At 38.2% G+C, this 21535-nt stretch overlaps 2 protein-coding genes across 3 annotated transcripts; one reads left to right on the forward strand and one right to left on the reverse strand.

Annotated features, from left to right (window-relative positions):
• Nucleotides 1-998: 998 nt before the first annotated feature.
• LOC137708669 (ethylene-responsive transcription factor RAP2-12-like) lies at nt 999-3774 on the forward strand. 2 transcript variants are annotated; one of them, XR_011064819.1, is made up of 3 exons: nt 999-1441; nt 2449-3393; nt 3511-3774. XR_011064819.1 is itself a non-coding variant. In XM_068447792.1 (3 exons), exons 1-2 carry the CDS (start codon nt 1174-1176, stop codon nt 3339-3341), a joined length of 1161 nt encoding a protein of 386 aa, XP_068303893.1. In that variant the 5' UTR covers nt 999-1173; the 3' UTR covers nt 3342-3389; nt 3511-3774. The 2 variants fall into 2 exon arrangements, 1 of the variants encoding a protein (XP_068303893.1); XM_068447792.1 differs by having other exon boundaries at nt 2449-3389.
• A 6612-nt stretch (nt 3775-10386) lies between these two features.
• LOC137709067 (uncharacterized) lies at nt 10387-10854 on the reverse strand. The gene has a single exon (XM_068448208.1). The coding sequence runs from the start codon at nt 10852-10854 to the stop codon at nt 10387-10389; it is 468 nt and encodes a 155-aa protein (XP_068304309.1).
• Between the last annotated feature and the right edge of the window lie 10681 nt (nt 10855-21535).

The raw sequence follows: 21535 nt of genomic DNA on the forward strand, positions 1-21535 counted from the left end.
CCAAATCCCAAACCGAAAATTTTTGGGACGGGAATTTGAAGACCAATCCCGAACCAAAATTTCGGTATTTTCAATTTTTTGGATTCCTAAAATGTTTTCGGTATTTCGGGATGGATCGGGATTGGATTTTTGATTTTGGGCTTTTGGGTTGAAATTTGAGATTTTTGGGCTATGGACCAAAATTTAGGCTTTTCGCCTAAAATTTTGTTTTCCAATTTCATATCTCTTGAAATTTAGGCTTTTTACTTCATACCAATTTGAAATTTCATACCAATTGAAATACTAATTCGTTCATACCAAGTTAAATTGATGTTCCAAAGTTCCAAACTATTTAATTTCATATTTCTATGTCTAATGTAGTCTACTATCAAACTACTTAAATTCAATATTCAACATGCATGCAACCAAAATAAATAATATATATATATATATTTTCTGTTCGATTTGGCATTCCTGAATCATTAAATATGCAATCCCGACTTCCGTATTAAAAGGTTCTGGATTGGTTTGGTATAGATCTCAAAATTTTCGATATTATTGGTTTGAAATTTTTTTGGTATGGAATCGGGATTTTTTTGGTTTAGTTTGGAATTTCGGGAAAAATTTTCAGCCCTACTCTTAATTTAAACGAGGATGTGGGTGGAAATAGAATATTAAATTTTGTATAAAATTGGAATGTAAAAGGTTATACACTTTTATTTGTTCCATTCATTGCCAAATGCCAACGACATGCAAATAGTCCCTTGGAGGAAATTTATTTCACCAAACCTCCAATTGATCCCTCATGATTCTCAATAATTCATCTGCCTCTTTTGTTTTCTTATTATTTTTCTTGGTCGGCAAAAGCAAGCAGTAAAATTCAACCACCACTGAAGGGCATTCTGGGCAACAAAAGCAGCGGCATCTGCAAATCTCTACATTAACCAAGGACAAAATAGTAAACTCCCCATCCGTCGTCAGCCATTTCCCTTCAAGAAAAAATATAAAACCATAAACCTCATTTTGTTCAGCAGAAAAATAACGAAAGCTTTTCTCTCCCTCTATCTGATCGCTTGCTTTACTTCCAAAACACAAAAACCAGTCAGTCGGATTCAACTTTTTCACCTGAAAATCCCAACATTTTTAATTTTTCCGACACCCTTTTCAGCTGCAAGTGCGCCGTGAAAGAGCAAAATGTGTGGAGGTGCTATTATTTCTGATTTCATAGCGCCGGCGGCGCGGTCCCGGCGGCTCACCGCCGACTACCTCTGGCCCGATCTCAAAAAACCCAGTTCGGGAAAGCGGTTCTCGAAGCCTCTGAGGTCCGTAGTCGTTGACTTGGACGACGACTTTGAGGCTGATTTCCAGGAATTCAAGGACGAGTCCGATGTGGACGAGGACGATGAAATGGTTGATTCCAAGCCCTCTGCTTTCTCTGCCGGAAAGCCCTCTTCTGCCCGTGGTAAAAATCTCCTCTTTCATCCCTTTTACAAAAGATTTTACATTTTATTGTTTTTTTAATTTTATTTAAAGAGTTGATTTATGTTATAATGGTAATTTGTAAATTCTAATTGTTGCTTTATTTAATTTACTTGGAAATTTGTGGCCTTTAATTGAATAGATCTTCTGGGTGAGCTCTTATTATAAAGTTTTAATCTTGCTTGTTAATTATATGTGTGTGTGTGATATTGTGTAGATTGTTGGGATGATCACTTTAGAAATAACTTGTTTTAGTTCTTGTGTTTTGAATCTGAGGAATTTGTTTAGGTGGGTAGAAAGATCTTCTTGGTAATACTGTACGAGTTGCATCAGTTAAATTCTTAATTAATTATAAAATCATCAATCTAGTCTTTTATTGTTCTTAATTAATTATCTGTTGAAATTTCATGACACTTGATTGTTTTCTGTATGCTAGTAATGGACTGGTTGTAATTTATGGTCTATTTCCAATTGTATAAATATCAAGTAGCAAGCTCAGATCCGGAGCCAAATGAAATTTCCAAGCAAGTTTATTTTATGAATAATGATATTTTTATTCTTGAATGTAACTTTTGTATTAACATCTGCTTGTTTCTTAATATGTTGTTTAATTTGCTTCCTATATCTTGTGATGATCATGCTTGTGATATGGAGATCAAGTTTGTCACTCCGTGTCTTTCTGATATTTATGAGATCACATCTAGATTCATCATGATTTCATCCATGCAACTTGGAATTTGGTTGGATGGAGTTGCTGCTATTTGATAAAATATTATGCTATAAAACTTGAAAATCTAGAGCTCCTTGTAGACTGTTGTGGTATAAGTCGGCTTTATATTTATGTTAATTTCCCCTTAGTTTTTCTCACCGTTTTAACAGACTACTGATCATCTGTTTTTTAATCCGATTTACGTCTGAACAGATTTGTGACGTTTTCTTGATGGATCTTTTTGCTCGTGTTTAATGTTTTTCTCTCTTTTGATCTTGAAGGTTCTGCTGTGAAATCTGTGGAGTTCAATGGGCAAGCTGAGAAATCTGCAAAGAGAAAAAGGAAGAACCAGTACAGGGGAATTCGCCAGCGCCCATGGGGAAAGTGGGCTGCAGAGATCCGCGACCCAAGGAAAGGGGTTCGGGTCTGGCTTGGAACTTTCAACACTGCAGAAGAAGCTGCAAGGGCATATGACGCCGAGGCACGCAGAATTCGTGGTAAGAAAGCTAAGGTTAACTTCCCTGAAGAAACCCCTCGTGCTTCTGCAAAGCGTTCTGTGAAGGCAAATTCTCAGAAACTGATACCCAAGACAAACGTGAATGGCACTGAGTCTAGTCTGAACCAGAATTTCAATTTTGTGAACGACTCAAGTGAGGACTATTACGGTGCTCTGGGTTTTCTGGATGAAAAGCCAACGTTGAATAACTTTGGGTATATGTCTACCTTCCCTGCCAATGGAGATGTTGCACTGAAATCCTCTACTCCATCCGATCCTGCCCCCTTTTATTTGAGTTCCGATCAGGGAAGCAACTCGTTTGATTGTTCTGAGTTCGGCTGGGGAGAACAAGGCTCAAAGACTCCAGAAATCTCATCAGTTCTTTCTTCTGTGATGGAAGAAACTGACGACTCACTGTTTCTGGAGGATGCTAACCAAACGAAGAAGCTGAAGCCCAACTCACGGGATCTGGTGCTTCCTCAGGATAGTACAGGAAAGACACTGTCTGATGAGCTCTTAGCTTTTGAGATGAAGTACTTTCAGACCCCATATCTTGATGGGAGCTGGGATGCTTCAGTGGACGCCTTCCTTAACGGAGACGCAACTCAGGATGGTGGTAATCCAGTGGACCTATGGACCTTTGACGATCTGCCGGCAATTGTTGGAGGAACTTTCTGAGCGACGAACCTTACCCCAGCTTTCCAGTTTATGTAAATAAAGCTACATGTTAGTGAGTTTTTCAATCCTCTGTCAAGTTCGACGTTGTTCATTGTTTCATTTCATGTTGTCGTTGACTCAAATTTTATAAAGAGAAAGTTGCCGGGTTCTTAACTTCTTGTGCTTGCAGGATGTGTTTCGGGTTGGAGTGCATCTGTGCAAGCGGTTGACATGGATAAGGCTTGTACGGGGGAGTATTTGCCGTAGCTAAAGGCGTATGGAGATCGTATAGGTATTAGGATTACTTTCACCTCCAAAGACCTTGTGGTTTCTGAACTTTCATGTTTGTAACGATGAAATTGTGTGAGTTATGATGATACTGTAACCTCATAATTCTGTACTTGTTTAAATTTATTTCGGTCTTCCTTTTTACAAGAGGCCATCAGATTTTGCATTGTTTGGATTTCAGTTCTATGTACTTTTGACTTGGTGTTTGTAGAGAGAGAGATATCTGTATGACAATCTGACCTTGGAGGATGACGGAATTACCAAAAAGCCGTGCCATTTTCGTTTCGTGTTTTTCACAGATTGAGATGGCGCATCCGACATTAGTTTACTGTAAGTGGCATGGAATTGGTCGTACCGTCCGGGTTTTTGCTTTAACTGAACACATGCATTGGCCATGTGAAGGGTGTTGTCACTATGCTCTGCATGTCTGCCATTTGTTTCTCTCTGTCATGATGCTTAAATTGCGGAATACCGACATGTGTCGGTGCCATTGGCACGTAGTTTTTGTGTAGTCGGGTGTAACCGTTTCACTGCTTCTCTCTATCTCGCTCATCATTGGAGTTACTGTTGCATTACCTCTTGTTTTTATTAGCTGTAACCGTTTCATTACCTCTTTCTTCTCTCTCGTCATGTGACCGCCAATTTGAGGAGAGGTCAATAGAAGATAATGAAACGGTTACACGCAAGATTTTTCCGTGCTTTAGGGCTTTCCAGCTCCAAAATGTGCCTTGGAAGCTGGACCCTCCGCTTGCCTCATGCATCAGCAGAAAAGATGGACAAATCAGTATGGTACTGGGGAAGGAGAGAGAAGGGGGGGTGGGGGTGAGATTTTGTCCTTGATGCATGCATGGCAGAACAGATTGCAGCACCTTCCTTCAGTGCTCACAAGGGTGACTTAAGCCATCCTTTTTTTCACTCACATGTTTATGTGCAGAAAGCTGACAAATAGGACCAAGGACCATTGGGAATAGGTGGAGGGACCAAGGTGTGCAGAAAGATGACAAATAGGACCGAGGACCAACTGGGAATAGGATGACAAATAGGACCGAGGACCGACCAATTGGGAATAGGATGACAAATAGGACCGAGAACCAATTGGGAATACGTGGAGGGACCAAGGTGTGCAGAACGATGACAAATAGGACCGAGGACCAATTGGGAATAGGTGGAGGGACCAAGGTGTGCAGAACGATGACAAATAGGACCGAGGACCAATTGGGAATAGGTGGAGTGACCAAGGTGGGGTGGAAAATTAGTCTAGGGTTAATGGGGCTGCTTATGATTTGAGTTTTGACCATAAAAAATGTGGGTTTGAATTAATGGGATTGTAGTTAGTGATGGCTTAGTTTTTTCTAATTGTTAGAATACAAGGGAAGTTTGAACCTAACACACACCTACCTCGTTTGCCTTGTGAAGCTTTAATGATAAACTAAACGAGGTCACCAAATTATCCCAATGTCCCAGCTGCGAAAGATTTTACTCTTTACATTTTTATGTGAAGGTCTTACTCATCACGTGATTAGGTTACTCTTCGTATACTGATAAATAAAGTCACTAGTGAGACACTTAGGGACAATCTCCGGTGATACCCAAGATTTCCTCACATACTGTGGTGGACTAAAAAATCCACTTACGCATGAAGTGCGGGTCAAGCTTATGGTGACTGTGGAGAAAGGCATATATAGAGACCTTTCATGAAAAGGGCTTGGACTAAGTTTATTTTAATAAAAAACCATGCAATAACTTTATTTAATAAAAAAGACTTAAATTTTAATGAAAAACCCTTAAATTTTAATAAAAAGGACAAAAGAACTTAAATTTTAATGAAAATGACATAATTTTAATATTCAAAAAAAATTTAAAAAAAAATCTGACAGGCGGACCCACGTGTCCTCATACTGTTTATGAAACTTCTACATTGTTTATGAAACTTACGACACTATTTATGAAACTTAATGCACTGTTTATGAAGCTTAACGGTACTACATTCTTCTCTCCTCTCTTGAACTCAATCTCTCTAGCACCAAGAGAAGAAAGCTCTCACTCTCCCACTTACCTTCACAAATCAACCCCAAACTTATATTCGAGGTCTGTGGGATGCAAAGATCACAATGGTGGTCTTACATGTGGGATCGGTGTAGTGTGGACCTCGACACCATTAATGCCCGAGAGCTTGAAGGTCTTAAACTCAAACCCAGGTGAGGTCTCTACTTACTTTTGAATTTCTGGGTTTTAATCTCACTATGTTGCACTTTGTGATGCTAATTTTGCGTTGAAACTCAAGGGTTTCAACCTTTGCAACTTCTGCGCATATGAACCCCAGCCCCGACGACAAATTCCAGCAAAATGCCGTCGAGTTTGAAGTCGGCTGGTGTTGGTAATGCATCCATTCTCTCTCTCTCTCTCTCTCGTTTCTGGGATGTTTGAATGAAGGATTTGTTGTATCAATTTATATGGGGGATGCGCCCAACTTGTTATATTACGAACTTTGAATGTTTATGGTGACTTCAGGCCTCAACTTATGAGTGGAGAAAAACCTATCAATACCACAAAGTACGAATCATGAATGACGTAGAATATACAAATCAACATATGAATTTGTTTGGGCCCAAAATAATATTTTTGGGCCAAGTGTAGGTTCGGCCCAAAGCTTTTCCAAATATACTATGGGTTGTCTGGTGTGGTTGAGTCCTATTGTAAGAAGGAGTAGTTTGGATGAGTAGATGGATCGAAGAAGTCCCAATACGATAAGGGGGCCTAGTGCAATATGGATTCTCGACCGGCAATTAATACGGCCTGAAAAGGGGGGTGAGCTCAAAGTCCTAATAGGAGTAGGATTGGTCGAGATAAAGTTGGAACAAAATAAGAAGTCCTAATCCGAATGTGGGTTTAACTTGATCTCAAGGAAGATTTGTTGCTATAAATAGAGAGCAGAGCGCATCATTCAGGCAACCTCCAATTCAACACACAACTGCCTTGCGCAAACCTCTCAAACATCTTGAGATTTTTATTTTTTTTTTCCGCTGACACATCTTCAGTTTGGATAAACAGCACTGTGAAGGCAATCGACAAACATTTTCAGTTTGGATAAACAACACTGTTGTCGTAGAATCAGCCGATCAAGGAGCACTTTCAGTTTGGATAAACAGCACTGCGCCGAGGCCGACTGATTACCTATCCAAGTCTCGGTTAAGAAAGGTTTTCGAATCCTTATTGGCATAGGTCATCTTATTAGCCTTCTCGACGAAGTAAGGTGTTACGAGTTACGACATTTTGCACATTGAACGCTGAGTGGTTTTATGATTGGATACTCACAAGTGAGTTTCAGAGTTCGGCTTTCTGATGGTCGAACCACATTTACCATCAAGACATACATCTCCTTTGAGTACTTGTGTCCATATAGTCTGGTGTCGATTCGACGTACTTATACTCTTACGAATATAATCACTGTGACCGAATCCGGCGCCGACAATTCGTGAACTTTGCAGAACTAGCAGCCTTGTCTTCAGGCTCGAGAACCCAAAGGCCAAGACTTGTTCATTCGTCGGCTGCAATCACAAGATCAAGAAGTCAACAACGCGCTCAACGCATCATCAATAAATTGTACTCCTTGGCAAGCTCGGCCGACGAGTTGGCACGCCCCGCATTAATCGAAGGATGTAGTTAGCTCATTAGTTACTCGGCTTACGCACCATATAGGCTTTGTAATTTTTAGGGTCAACATTTTGGCACGCCTAGTGAGACCTAGTGCTAAAACCTTCGGAGTTCATGACCATTGAGACACGGTCAGTAAAAAAGAAAATAGTCATGGGAAAGTCAACGATAAGGTAGCAAAAAGTAATCACATCCATAACGGGTGAGTAAGTTTCGTCATAGTCAATCCCGGGGTGTTGTGAGAAGCCTTGTGCAACAAGACGAGCTTTGAAACGCATAATTTCGTTCTTCTCATTACGCTTCCGAACGAAAACCCACTTGTAGCCAACGAGATTCACATGTTGAGGAGTAGAAGCTAGAGGTCCAAACACCTTACGTTTCGCAAGCGAATCGAGTTCGACTTGGATTGCTTTTTTCCAGTTTGACCAATTAGTTGTACATCGACATTCATCTATGGAACACGATTCAATGTCATCACTCAATATGATCTCAGTAACTACTGCATATGCTAATGCATCATCGACAATCATCTCATTTTTACGCCACACATCATCTAAGCTAGCATAATAGACCGAAATCTCATGATTCTCGGGAGAATGATTCGTCTATTTAAGGACGCTTCCATAATCTAGAATTTCCTCATAAGTTGGATAGAATGAGTAAGCGATAGTCAGATTCATGGTAGGCTCTTCAGGACCTTGTGCTGTGAATTTCCTCTTTCGGGGGTGTCAATCCTTTGAACTAAGAGGACTGCCATGCTTTTGTGTAGGGGCAGATGATTGGCTAGCCGCTAATGTATGTGGATCACCAGAATTGGCATCCCGGGCCTCTAGAAGGGAAGTCCGTCGTACATTTGGTACATCCATCTTTGCAGGCGTATTCGTAGCTGGAATATGTGATCTTGTCAAGTGCGCTAGATCGGCGAAAGCATCTGGCATGCTCTGAGCTATGCTCTGGAGATTTAATATGCGTTGCACTTTAGTTTAAGATTGAGTGGTGTGGGGATCTAAATGAGACAAAATGGGAGTCTTCCACGATAATTCGCGTTGTTCTTCAGGAACGTTGACGCTCTTATCTCCCCTTAACGGCGGGAAGACTATCTCATAGAAGTGACAATCCGCGAAATGAGCAGTAAACAGATCGCCTGTCAAAGGTTCTAAGTAATGAATAATCGAAGGAGAATCATATCCGACATAGATTCTCATCCTTCGCTAAGGCCCCATTTTTGTACGTAGGGGCGGTGAGATCGGTAGATATATCGTACAACTAAAAACACGCATATGCGATATATTGGGTTCATATCCGGTAACCAACTAAAGGGCACTAAATGGTTACGTGCAATATTGCATGGCCCTAAGCAGCGATCTGGAGCTTGGTACGTATGACCAACAATTGAGCAATCATTTGTAAGCGCTTAATGAAAGCCTATGCCAGGCCGTTCTGAGTGTGAACATAGGCTACAAGATGTGCAACTTCAACCTCAGCCGACATGCAATAGTCATCAAAAGTTTTAGATATAAATTCTCCAGCATTATCCAATTGAATACATTTGATCAAATAATCAGGGTGGTGAGCCCTGAGCTTGATAACCTGAGCCAACAGTTTTGAGAATGCAGCGTTCCTTGTTGACAACAAGCACATGTGTGACCAACATGTGGAAAAGTCAACCAAAAATGGTTCGCAGGGAGGGCGAATCGGTCCACAAATGTCCCCCTAAATCCATTCTAAAACAATAGGAGGATTCGAACGAATCTTGTCATAAGAAGGCTTAGTAATAAGCTTTCCCATTGAACATGTTTGACATACGATTCCTTGGATCAAACCTAAGTTGCTGGTTAGTGGATGCCCGTGTGATGATTTGAATCACTATTCATCCAGGATGTCCTAAACAATCATGCTAAAGTGTAATTTTGTGCGTGGTCCCAGTAGTAGGGCTGGCCACATAGTGGCATTCTATGGGGCGTATGGTCGTAGTATATAAACCACTCGGGATACGCTCCATCTTCTTTAGAATACGCTTCTGGGCATATTCTTAGGAAGTTATGCATAGAAATTCAACTCCGCTTTCTATGTGGGTTTCAGCGTGGTAATTGTTATCTCTAATGTCTTTGAAACTCAACAACGTTCTTTCGGAACATGGAGAATAGAGTGCCTCATCAATGGTCAAGATTGTACCATTGGACAACATTATACGTGCCTTACCGTATCGTTCTATTAGGTTGGATGAGCCTGAGAGGGTTCTCAGAGGTGCATTCTTAGGTATGAAGTTAGTAAAATAGATGCGTTCATGCAAAACTGTATGCGTGGTTGCACGATTTGCTAGACAACTAACTTTTTCACTAGTCATACCTAGAATGAAAAATTAATTTGAATCGGTCATATGCACAAAAGTTCATAAAAACAAATATCAATTCAAAATAATTTCATTTATTCAAGGATGGTAATTAATTAAAACTTAATATCCAAAAAAAATATCACCAACAAATAATCCAAATATAAAGGAAAATTGTTCAAAAAACAACCAAAAACAAAGGAGGGGTTCGGCCACTAGGTGGAATTCGGCCCCATTGTCTTATTTCAACTAAGAAAAAAAAAGTCTATGTCTAAGATTCTAATCTTCCATAGGGGTGGTATCTTCTTGAAAGTAAGAAACCTCCATCTTTTTAGTCTCTAGTTCATCCACTGGCACGAAGTTTGATTCAAACTTCTTATGACAATAATGATATTCATCCACAACCTTCTTGGGAGCTCGGTAAACAATGGACCGATGGTCCTTTGAACCACATCGATAGCACATATCCACGTCCATGGTTTTAGGTGCTTTGCCCTTATTCTTGAAGTTCGTGGCCTTGGGAGCGAGGTTTGGGAGCTTCAGGGCTTTGTTTCCTCCTTTAGATGGGCCTTGACTTTGTTAACCTTGGTGAAATGACTTCTGGCCACCTCTTCCATGCCTCTTTTGGCATGTTTGGCGTTGGTTAGTGCTATAGTGTGCTTCAGGCACATCAGTCGCCCCAGCAGGTTGAGCTTGATGATTCTTCATCAACAGCTGGCTCTGCTTTTCAGCGAGAAGTAAAGTGGAGATCAAATTAGACAACTTAGTGAACTTTTGAGCTCTATATTGTTGCTACATGACAATACTAGAGGTAAAAAAGGTCGAATAGGTCTTCTCCAAAAGATCCTCTTCAGTCAAAGTTTCATTGCAAAACTTGAGAAGTGATCGGATTCGACAAACTTCAGAGTTATATTCATTCACTGACTTAAGGTCTTGGAAGCGCAAGTGCTTCCAGTTATGTCTTGCTTCAGGCAAGAATATGTCATTTTGGTGATCAAAACGATCAACCAAAGCGACCCATAGTGCACGTGGATCCTCCTTAACAAGATATTCAGTTTGCAACGCATCATGGATATGTCTTCGGATGAAGATCATAGAAGTGGCTTTTTTAGCTTTGCCAACAGGGTTGTCCGTCTCTTCTTTAATAGCAGGTCGTAAGTTCTTGGCAGTGAAGTGGAGCTCCACATCTTGGACCCACTTGAGGTAGTTCCTTCCAGAGACCTCCAAAGTGGTGAAGTCGAGTTTGTTCAAATTCGACATGTTCCTATTACAAAATAGATGGACAAGATGTGGTTAATGTAATGGAGAAAAATCAACCAATTCACATAGGAATAGAACATACAGGTTATAATAGACATGTATTGGTTTTATTTTGCATGAAAAACTTGGGGTTTTCATGGGTGATGTTTTTAAATGAAAACTTCAGGTTTCAAAATAATTATGAATTTCAGGTTCATATATTCTTGCAGGCAAACACAAATATATATACAAAAATATGCAACAAGAATATGCAAAAAAAAAAAAAAAAAAAAAAAAAAAAGAACTTTTAGGTTTACAAGAGGAAAACTAAGCCCACGGGTAGCTTAAAAATAAATTGGTCCGCGCTTCCTAGGCCCAAAAATTGGGCTAGGTGGGGCTGCAGGCCCATGGGAAGAGGAGAAAACCCCCGAGGGGGGGGGGCATAAGGCACGCCCTAAAAAAAAACACAGGCCACTTAAAAGCTAACCCTTAAAAAAATGTTCAGGGGGCCCAAAAAAAATTTCGTTTTTTTTTTCTCTCACAGTCTAGGGGAAAACAATCATTAGGCCAAAACAGGGAACCTAAAGGGTTTTTGGGTCACTGCAGGTGAGCCAAAAAATACAGGCCAAAAGATGGAGCCCAAAAAATTAGAGCAGGCCGAGAGATGGAGCCCAATAGGGCTCGGGTTGGGTCCAAAGACACCCTAGTGCATTCGTCGGGGAAGAAGGCCGGCACTACCGCTTCAAGCGGCCGTGCATTGGGACAACGGTGCTCATGGCGAGTCTATAGGTCGTGGGAGACGTCAAAGGTGAACAAAGATTTGAAAAAAAAAATCTCAACATTCATGGTAAAACCTTAGAAATTTGAATCAGGTTTATAGAAAAATTCCGATGAATCTCGGTTCAATTTCGGTGTAGGACGACTTCTGGTCGTCGTCGACATGAACAAAACGTTCAGGGTGGTGGCTTCAGGCCATCCCGTGGTCTATATGGACAAGGACACCGTCAATGATGTCGGGTTTTCTGGGTTTGCACCTGGAGCTCTCGGCTTCGGCATGGTTCAACCACAAACTGTAGGATTGGGCGAGTTCTCGAGGTCATGGGTTCGAAGAACTCAGGCTGTGGTTTCCGATTGCTTTTTGTTTTTATTAAATTCAATTCATATATAATTCAATTCAAATCATATTCAATTATATGCATAGTCAAGATAATAATATGTTAATTTAATTCAATTTGATGCAATTCATGGCAAATATCAAATTCACATAATTCAACAATTATGATTATGATGCATACACAATTTATGTAGAATCTAAAATTCGTAAAACGTAAAGTTGGGTCATGCATCATGGTGAATGTTCATGCTATTAGGGCTGCAAAAATACCAAGATCAAAACCTTTGTTTTGAAATAACCTGATTGCGTGATGATATGGATGAACTGGTTTGATGCAGGAAAATTCTCTAACCTCAAATTCCTAAGCGCAGCGGTAGGAGCGTTCTGATAACGTGTTGTGGTCTATTTTATCTAACAAGGTTAAATAGGGTTGGCGGTAGGGGGAGAGAGAGAGAGAGAGAGATATATATATATATATATATATATATTTGTAGAATTGTAGAGGAATGTGTGTTGTTATCCCTCCTACATTGTGCCTTTATTTATAGTAGTAAAAGGGGAGAAGATACTCCTTCATCCCCAAGGAATACAAGATACATTAGGAAAGGATAACTAGAATCAAATCTAATTTAGGATTTACACAATCACACTTAAACTAGGAATGTTTATAGCAGATTTGTAAATTCACATTATTGCCCATCATTTTGTTTTTGTTTTTTTTTTTTTTTTGTGCTATAGAAGATTAAATAGTATTTTTACCCTATTTTGGTTGACAATGAGGGTTTTATTAATAGGTAGTTTAGATTAGAGAAACTATTACTGGCACGAGAAGCGTGCAGAACCTTGTAATAACTTGTGAAAGCATTTCTTTCTTGTAAGAAATCGATGATCTTTCCTTTACGCTGTGGTAGAGAGGAAAATGCTTGGAGCCATGGTATTTGACTAAAGAAGGGAGGCAAATTGGGATTTGACAAAATCTTAACTCTTTTAATTGGGCAACATAAAGCAAGTTGAGAAAAGAAAATCATTCCTTGCTTTACATGCTCCAGTAAAAGTTGTGGTATCCATCTAGAAAGGAATAACACAATGCCACAGTTGAAAGAAAGACATCAAATTCCTTCTTCATGTACAAGTAGTTCCATTTAACAATCATAAAACATACACATAACAGTACAGTCAATTAGCCTAAGCTAACATGATGTTCTTCCATGGATGTTTCATCACAAAATTCGGACTATTTGTGTTTCCGAAAACTCTGCCGTGCATATTCTTTCAAAAGATCATGCTTCTTTCTCCTCGTCTTTTTTCTCTTAGCAGTTGTTTTTCTTGGTGTGATTGTATTGGTTGTAATCTTTTACTTAAAGCCCCAGAAGCCAGTTTTTTCCCTTCAAAATGTAAGCTTGGATTCGTATAAGCTCAACGCCTATTCGGGTTCAACCCTATTTCTTTCATCTGTAATCACATTATCCCTGAATGCTACAAATCCTAACAAGGTTGGAATCTGGTATAGCCCTTCGGGTCTTGAAACTCTGAGTCTTCATGATGGACTGCCTATTGGAACCATTCGGATTCCTGGTTTCCTTCAGCCTGCTCACAGCAGCAATGTGAGTTTCGAAACTAGGGTTCTGTTTCCATGTGTAAATGTCAGCCAGATTGTTGCGGAGGTTTCTTTGCAAGATGATTCTAGGAAGAACATGTTTCAGATGAAAATAGTAGGCGATGTTGGAGCTCACCTGTTGGCATTTCATATAATTCTGTTAAAGATCAAGGTTTGTAGCATCTCATCATTTGGTCAAAGCGTTACTCTCTGAGTGTTCAAGTTATCCAACTCGAAAATCTTCTAAAAGAAAGAAAATACTATCTCTCTCGATTCCCCTCATCTGAGAAAGTTGAATGTTTTTAAATACTTTGAACCTTCTTTCTGTTTTGATGGTTTCACTCTAAGTTCATATTTTCTTGTCTTTTATAGATTGCGTTGGAGTGTGACTTAAATATTGATTATAAAGAGCTTATGATGAGAAATAAAGTTTACACCATTGGAGGAATTAAAAACCACATTGTATGTCACACTATCCGTCTCAATGACATGACTTGGTCTCTTTTCCTTTGTAAAATTTTGTATGATTTTTATGTGCACCATTATGATAATCCCTAACACACTTTTCAGGCATCCTTTCCTACCAACAGCAACGCCAACACCTTCTTCATCAATTGCTCTTTGGCTTTGTACATCTAGAAGTGGAAAATTATTGACTCGACCAAAAACTTCGACGCGAAACTTGCTTAATGTTGTTTGATAAGTTTTGAACCCCAAACTTGGTTGATGTTGTTTGTGACTAGTTATGTAGTTGAATACAAAGGTTTTTATTTATTTATTTAAATTTTTTTTTTATCATCAATTCAAACTTGAATTTTTTTTCAACATTTAGAAGAGTGATATCACTTGAAATAGATTTAGTGAATACAAATTGTTTGGATAGGATGAAGATGAAATTACGAGCAGAGATGTGGACAAACAGGTAGGACTAGGACTAGTCCTATCCGTAGTCGTACCCTATCTGAGCTTGACGTTAATTGGTTTACTGTAAAAGTTGTTGAAAACTTGGAACTTTACTTGCGTGGTTTTGGTAAGCATTCACGCGTTCCATGAGACTGCATATCTGCATATTTGCATATCTATCATTTGGTCCTAACATGTTTGTAACACTGCTCGAAACATTAAATATGATAATACAATTTGTTGAAATATATATTTTTAAGTATCCAACAATTTATAGTATAACACTTTTTGTACCACGCTATATTCTCGGCAAAAAATTTCTCCATGTGGTCCTTCTCAAGTCTAAAGATCACCTAACCTAATCAACTATTCTTTCGAACCTATCATGCCCGAGATTAATGTTGTTTGATCTGATGGATCTATTAGGTAATACTCATTATTTTGTGGCTGGCTTTTAAGTGACAGAGCAAAATTCACAGGGCAAATTTACCTTTGTTTGTTGTCCATTTAGGAGCATTGATGCGTACTTTCTGGAATTTGAATATTTCTGATCGCGAACAATGTAAATCAAAATTACACATTAGGATGTCATTATCTGACAAAAAAACATTATTCAGCTTGAAAATATTCAACTTTTTGTTTGGGCCAATCAAATATTCAACAATTCATCATGCATGTTTCATATGATTAGCTAATACCCTAATTGCCTTTGCCAACACGCAAGGATAATTAGGTCCTCCTCCACTTGTGGTGTAAAACCACATTTGTAATTAGATGCTATGATATTAGGGCATATTTTTACATAAACAACAAAATGATAGTTGATAGTAGCTAGCTAGCATAAAGGTTGAGAAGCTGCTTTCTTGTGCAACAAACGAAGAAAGGATTTATATAATTGTTGTGGTGGTGGTGGTGATGGAGGTGGGCTGACCGGAGGGAAAGAGGGAAAGTGTTGGATTTGGTTTTAATTTGTTTATTTTTTTTACTTTTTTTTTATTTTGTTTTTATGGCTTTTAGAAATTTAGATAATATAAAAGAATTAATTATTTTATATAATTCACGTGGCACCATATTATTGAACTTGTGAGGCTCACATGTGTTGCACATCAGCATACTAACATAAAAATTGACAAAATTTTAATGGAATTATCACATTGATGTGGTCCATTAAAAGCCAAAACCAAATTAATTGATCTTGAAATATAGAGACTAAAATGAAGAGTTAGGTTAATGCTAGAAACTGTTTGTGATAATTATTTATTTATTTATTTGCTATGATTTTTGGGATCATTTTGGTTCTGGTCCCTAATCAACCTAATTGTTAGATTGAAACCTTGTTTGTTTAAATATTTTGATCGAGGTCTTTAGCCTCATTTAAGACATTTAACTTATGCATTTATGCATTTAATGTCCCACAAATTATAAAATTTAGACAAATCAAATAATATTTTTAAAATATAATAAATACTTAAAAATCAATTTTAGAGTAAGGATTGCAAAGTTATATCGGGAGAGAGCTTGGCTAATCAACTTTGCTTGTTGGTGATGGATGTACATATCAAAAGATAGAGAAAAAAGAACAAGACCTTGAAGTGCCCAAGGACTAGATGGTGGAATCTAAAAGGAGAAAAACAAGCCATTTTTAAGGAGAAAGTAATCACCCAATTCCTTTGGGATAGAGAGGGGGAAGCTAGCCAAATGTGGGATTCCATGGCTAGTTGTATCCGAAAAGTAGCAAAAGGGGTATTAGGCGAGTCCAAGGGCTTTGCTCCACACCAAAAGGAATCTTGGTGGTGGAAGGCTAAGAAGGAATGTTGTCAAGCCTTAAACAAGAATAGGACCGATGTAAACGGTGAAAGGTATAGAATAGCGAAGAAGGAGGCAAAGAAAGTTGTGAGAGAAGCTAAGCTAGCGGCTTTTGACGATATGTATAAGCGACTAGATACCAAAGAAGAAGAGTTAGACATCTATAAACTAGCTAGAGCAAGGGAAAAGAAGACAAGGGACCTAAACCAAAGGTGCATTAAGGATGAGAATGGAAAGGTCTTTCTATAGAGAATGCGGTCAAGGACAGATGGAGAGGTTATTTCATATTCTTTTCAATGAAGGATATGAAATGAGTACTTCTTTGGGGGAGTTGAGTAACTTAGAAGAGTATAGAAACTACTCCTTTTACTGCCAAATTAGGAAGGAAGAAGTGGTTGTAGCATTGAAAAAGATGAAGCATAGAAAAGCAGTGGGGCCAGATGATATATCGATTGAAGTGTGAAAAGTCCTGGATGAGACAGGTATAGCATGGCTCACAGACCTTTTCAAAAGGATTTTGAAAACAAAGAAGATGCCAAATGAGTGGCGAAAGAGCACTTTGGTGCCTATCTACAAGAATAAGGGCAACGTCCAAAACTGCATGAACTATAGGGGTATTAAGTTAACGAGTCATACAATGAAACTCTAGGATAGAGTAATTGAGCATAGACTGAGGTAAGAGACATGTGTAATGCCCCGCCCCAAAGATTTACTTTTTCAAGAAATAATTTCGGTGATAGGCCAAAATAAACTCTTGTTTATTTTCTACTATTTATCACAATCCTTTATTTAAATTTCTTAATCACTCACAAAGACTATAACCAACATTTACCAAAAAAAACTTAAGATTTAATTTTCTAAGTTTATCACCCCATTTCTTTGTCTTAAAACAAATTCCCAGCAAGAGATTAATTCTCGATTATTAAGGCTGCATCTAACTCTTGTGAGGCTGCCTATGTACCTTTTAGCGAGATCAAGCCTTTCGTAGTTCTCCATTCATTTTTATTCCATTTCCCAAATCCTTCAAGTGACTACCAAATGCGAATTAGGTTCAAATAAATGAATCACACCAAATGTATATTATACATGAATTCAGAACATTGAAATGAGCTTAAAAAGACAGCTTCAGCCCTCTAGCCATTCGCCACCGCATGCGTCGTCGCAGGTGGTTGTTTCCGGCGAACGGAAACCCCAAATTCCGACCAATTCTAAAAATTACTAAATTTTACAGGAAAATAGAGTTCAATGAGAGGAGCAACTTTCATACCTGGGCCAAAAGTCCAATTAAGCTGGGAAATACCTCAATTAGCCCACAAACCGTCGGAAACCCTTGAATTTGGGTGTTCTTAACTTGACTCCAAAACAACTATGCCACCCCCAAACTTGTTTGGGCTTTGTTCCTGGCCTCAAGAGGATGCTAAAGGTGGTGGTGATCTAAGAAATTTGTTTTAGATTTGGTGGATCGACAACTAAGAACCCGCACACCCATCGGTGCGGTTTCCACAATTTCAAGGCCAATTTGTATGAATTTTGGGGTGGAATTGATAAAGAGAAGGTCATGGGGTATTTCCCAGGTGGTATGTCGGCGATATTCACTGGAATTTGGCCAGAGGTGCATCGGAAACCATTGTTTCCGTCGGTTGGGTCGGGTTGGCAAAAGGGGAAAACGGGTTGAAGGTAATCCCCTCATTCTCTTCTTCCTCATTTCCCCTCCTTTTTTCCCTCCGCCATTGGCTCTCTTCCTTTCCTCCCCCCTCTCTTGATTCGGCCACCCCCATCATTTTCTCTCTTTCCCTTTCCATCACAACCACACACGTGGCACATCCATTGCTCCAGAAAATCTGGAGTCTTCTAGATGAGACCGAAATTAAAAAAAATGTCCCTAACTTCAAACGTTAATAACTCTTTGGTTATAACTTCATTTCACGAACGGCTTTCACCTACATGCTCATGAGGTCAAGCTTTATCTAAACATATTAAGGAATATGATAAAATATATGAGAATAGAATACGTCCTCGTATAGTTACGCTAAGTCAACTAGTGGCATTTTCATCTTTTTCACTTCTCTATAAATTTTACGACGTGAATTATAATAATTTCCGGTAGCAAAATTTTAAAGGTTCTCAATTAAATTTCATAACCAGAAATCGATTTATTTTCGATTTTCCCCACATATTCATATATTTAAATTTTCAAGGTATTACAACACGGGTATCGGACTACTAATTCGAGTTCATGCCAGGGCGCTCAACCATGGAGGCAATCTATCTCTTATGAAGATTGATGGAAAGATATAGAGATATGAAAAAGGATTTACACATGGACTTTATATATTTGGAAAAAAAGCTTATGATAGGGTCCCAAGAGATATTCTTTGGAGGATTTTAGAGAAGAAATGAGTACGAGTAGCATATATCCAAGCGATAAAGGATATGTATGATGGAGCAATGACTGCTGTAAGAACTCATGAAAGACAAACCAAAAACTTCCCCATAACTGTATGGTTGCATCAAGGCTCATCTTTAAGTCCTTACCTTTTTGCATTAGCAATGGATGAGTTAACGGGACATATTCAAGATGATATTCCTTGGTGTATGCTTTTCGTAGACGATATAGTATTGATAGATGAAACTCAGGAAGGAGTAAATGTGAAGCTTAAACTTTGGAGAGAAGTGTTGGAATATAAAGATCTTCGCCTAACTTAGTTAAAGACAGAGCATATGGAGTGCAAGTTCAGTGCAAATGGAGGCTTAAATGAGTTAGTGGTGAGGATTTGATATCAGGAAGTACCAAAGAGCGACAGCTTTCGTTACCTAGGATCTATCTTGCAAAAAAACGAAGAGTTGGATAGAGACCTCAACCATAGAATACAAGCTGGATGGATGAAGTGGAAAAGTGCATCCGACTTGTTGTGTGCCCGACATATGTCACTAAAGCTCAAGGGAAAATTTTATAGGATGACAATAAGGCTAACAATGCTTTATGGCACTAAATGTTCGGCGGTGAAGCATCAACACATACATAAAATGGGTGTAACGGAGATGAGAATGCTTCGTTTGATGTGTGGGCACACGAGAAAGGATAAGATTAGGAAAAGATATCCGACGTAAAGTAGGAGTAGCCGAAATTGAAGGAAAGATGAGAGAAAATCGGTTACAGTGATTTGGACATGTGAAACGAAGGCCTAATGACGCTCCGATTAGAAGATGTGATTACGGGACATAGGTTCAGGGCTTAAGGGGTAAAGGAAGACCTAGGAAGACTTTGGAAGAGACTTTAAGAAAAGATTTATAGTACTTGGATCTAACAGAAGACGTGATGCAAAACCAAGCATAATGGCATTCTAGGATTTATATAGCCAACCTCACTTAGTGGGAAAAAGTTTTGTTGTTGTTGTATTGTTCTTCACAAAAATTATAGCAAAAAAATAATGTACCCACATAATTATTAACATATTTTAAAAAATAATTGTTGATATATTTTAAAACATAAAATAATACATATAATTAGCATGAATACATTTAGCAAAATTAAAATGGGTACAAATACAAATAAAAGTTTAAAAATATGGGCATAAAAAAATTAATATATGAGTACAAATTAAAACTGAAAAGAAAATTGGTACAAAAAAAAAAAAAAAGAGGTGCAAATTAAAAATGGGTACAAACTAAAAATAAAAATATATGATAAAAAATTTAGACATAAATATAAATATACCAAATGTAACGCTTCTAATACTAAATGAATATATTTAGAAATAAAAACTATTTTATTATTGAAATAATTAATGATGTTTATTAAAATCTAAGGACCTTGATAACAAAATTGAAAATGAATAAGGGTTTAATCAATGGAGTAGGAAAAATAGAGATAGGAACCTAATTTACTATAATACATACCCTAATTGTCTCACACACACACACATATATGTATATATGTATATCAGTAAAATAAATAAAATCAAAGACTTGATAAACATATTTAATTTGACATATGTCATAACATTGAGATATCAGACCTTTAAGAAATGATGAGAGAATAATGAATGCCTTAGAAACGAAGAATTTTCCGAAGTCTTTGTATTTCTCAATGAATGATTACAAGCCTTTACATTGTGTTATATAGTACCCCCCCCCCCAATATATGGATTATTACAATAGTACCCTTTCTATCTAACTCTCTAACAATCTTAAGTAATTGAGTGATAGTAAGTACTGATTGACAACTGACAAGTGTCATTGGTTAATACTCCCCCCTCAAACTGTGCTAGGAAACTGCTAGCAGAGTTTGAAATCAAACACAATCACTCAATTACAGTACTGGTGTGTGCAGGCTATGAATCCAAGCTCAAGTTGTGACAATGCTTGACAAATATAGGACTATGCAATCCTTTAGTTAAAACATCTACAACTTGTTCTTCTGTGAGAATATATTGAACACACAAATCACCTTTTTGTACTTTTTCCCTCACAAAATGGTAATCAGTATCTAGGTGTTTGATCTTTGAATGGAACATAGGATTTGAACAGATGTACAGTGCTGACAAGTTTTCACAGTGAAGAGAATAAGGTGTTGGAAGAAACTGGTGTATATCTCAGAGAAATGATTATATCCAAAAAATATCAGCTACATAATGAGTTATAGCCTTGTATTCTGCCTCTGTTGAGCTTCTTGAGACAGTGGACTACTTCTTTGACTGCCATGAAATAGGATTAGAGCCTATGTACACCACATATCCAGTTATTGACCTATTAGTATTCATGTCAGCTGCCCAATCTGAGTCTGAATAAACTGTTATCGACATATCATCCCCCTTTATGTATTTCAAACCACAAGTAATAGTACTTTGTAAGTATCTCAGAAAACACTTGACTAAATGAAAGTGCAAATCTATTGGATTGTTCATGAATTGACAAACCACATTCATCGAATAGACTACATCAGGCCTAGAAAATGTTAGGTACTGTAAAGCACCCACCAGACTTAGATAAAAAGTAGGATCAGTCTGTGGTACACCTTCAGTCACAAGTAACTGAGTATAAGGTTTTGAGGGTGTCGATGTAGGTTTACAATGTTCCATACCAGCCTTTTTCAACAAATCCCTTGTATACTTAGATTGATTGATGAATATAGAACCATCATGATTATATTGTATATGCAGACCAAGAAAATAGGTGAGTTGTCCCATATCTTTAAGATAAAAAACTGCAACAAGGTTTGTAATCACAGATTGAATCTTGGAAGCATTAAAACCAATCTCAATTATGTCATCAACATATAA

This window comes from Pyrus communis, chromosome 11 (assembly GCF_963583255.1).
Source record: "Pyrus communis chromosome 11, drPyrComm1.1, whole genome shotgun sequence".
Classification (NCBI taxonomy): Eukaryota; Viridiplantae; Streptophyta; class Magnoliopsida; order Rosales; family Rosaceae; genus Pyrus; species Pyrus communis.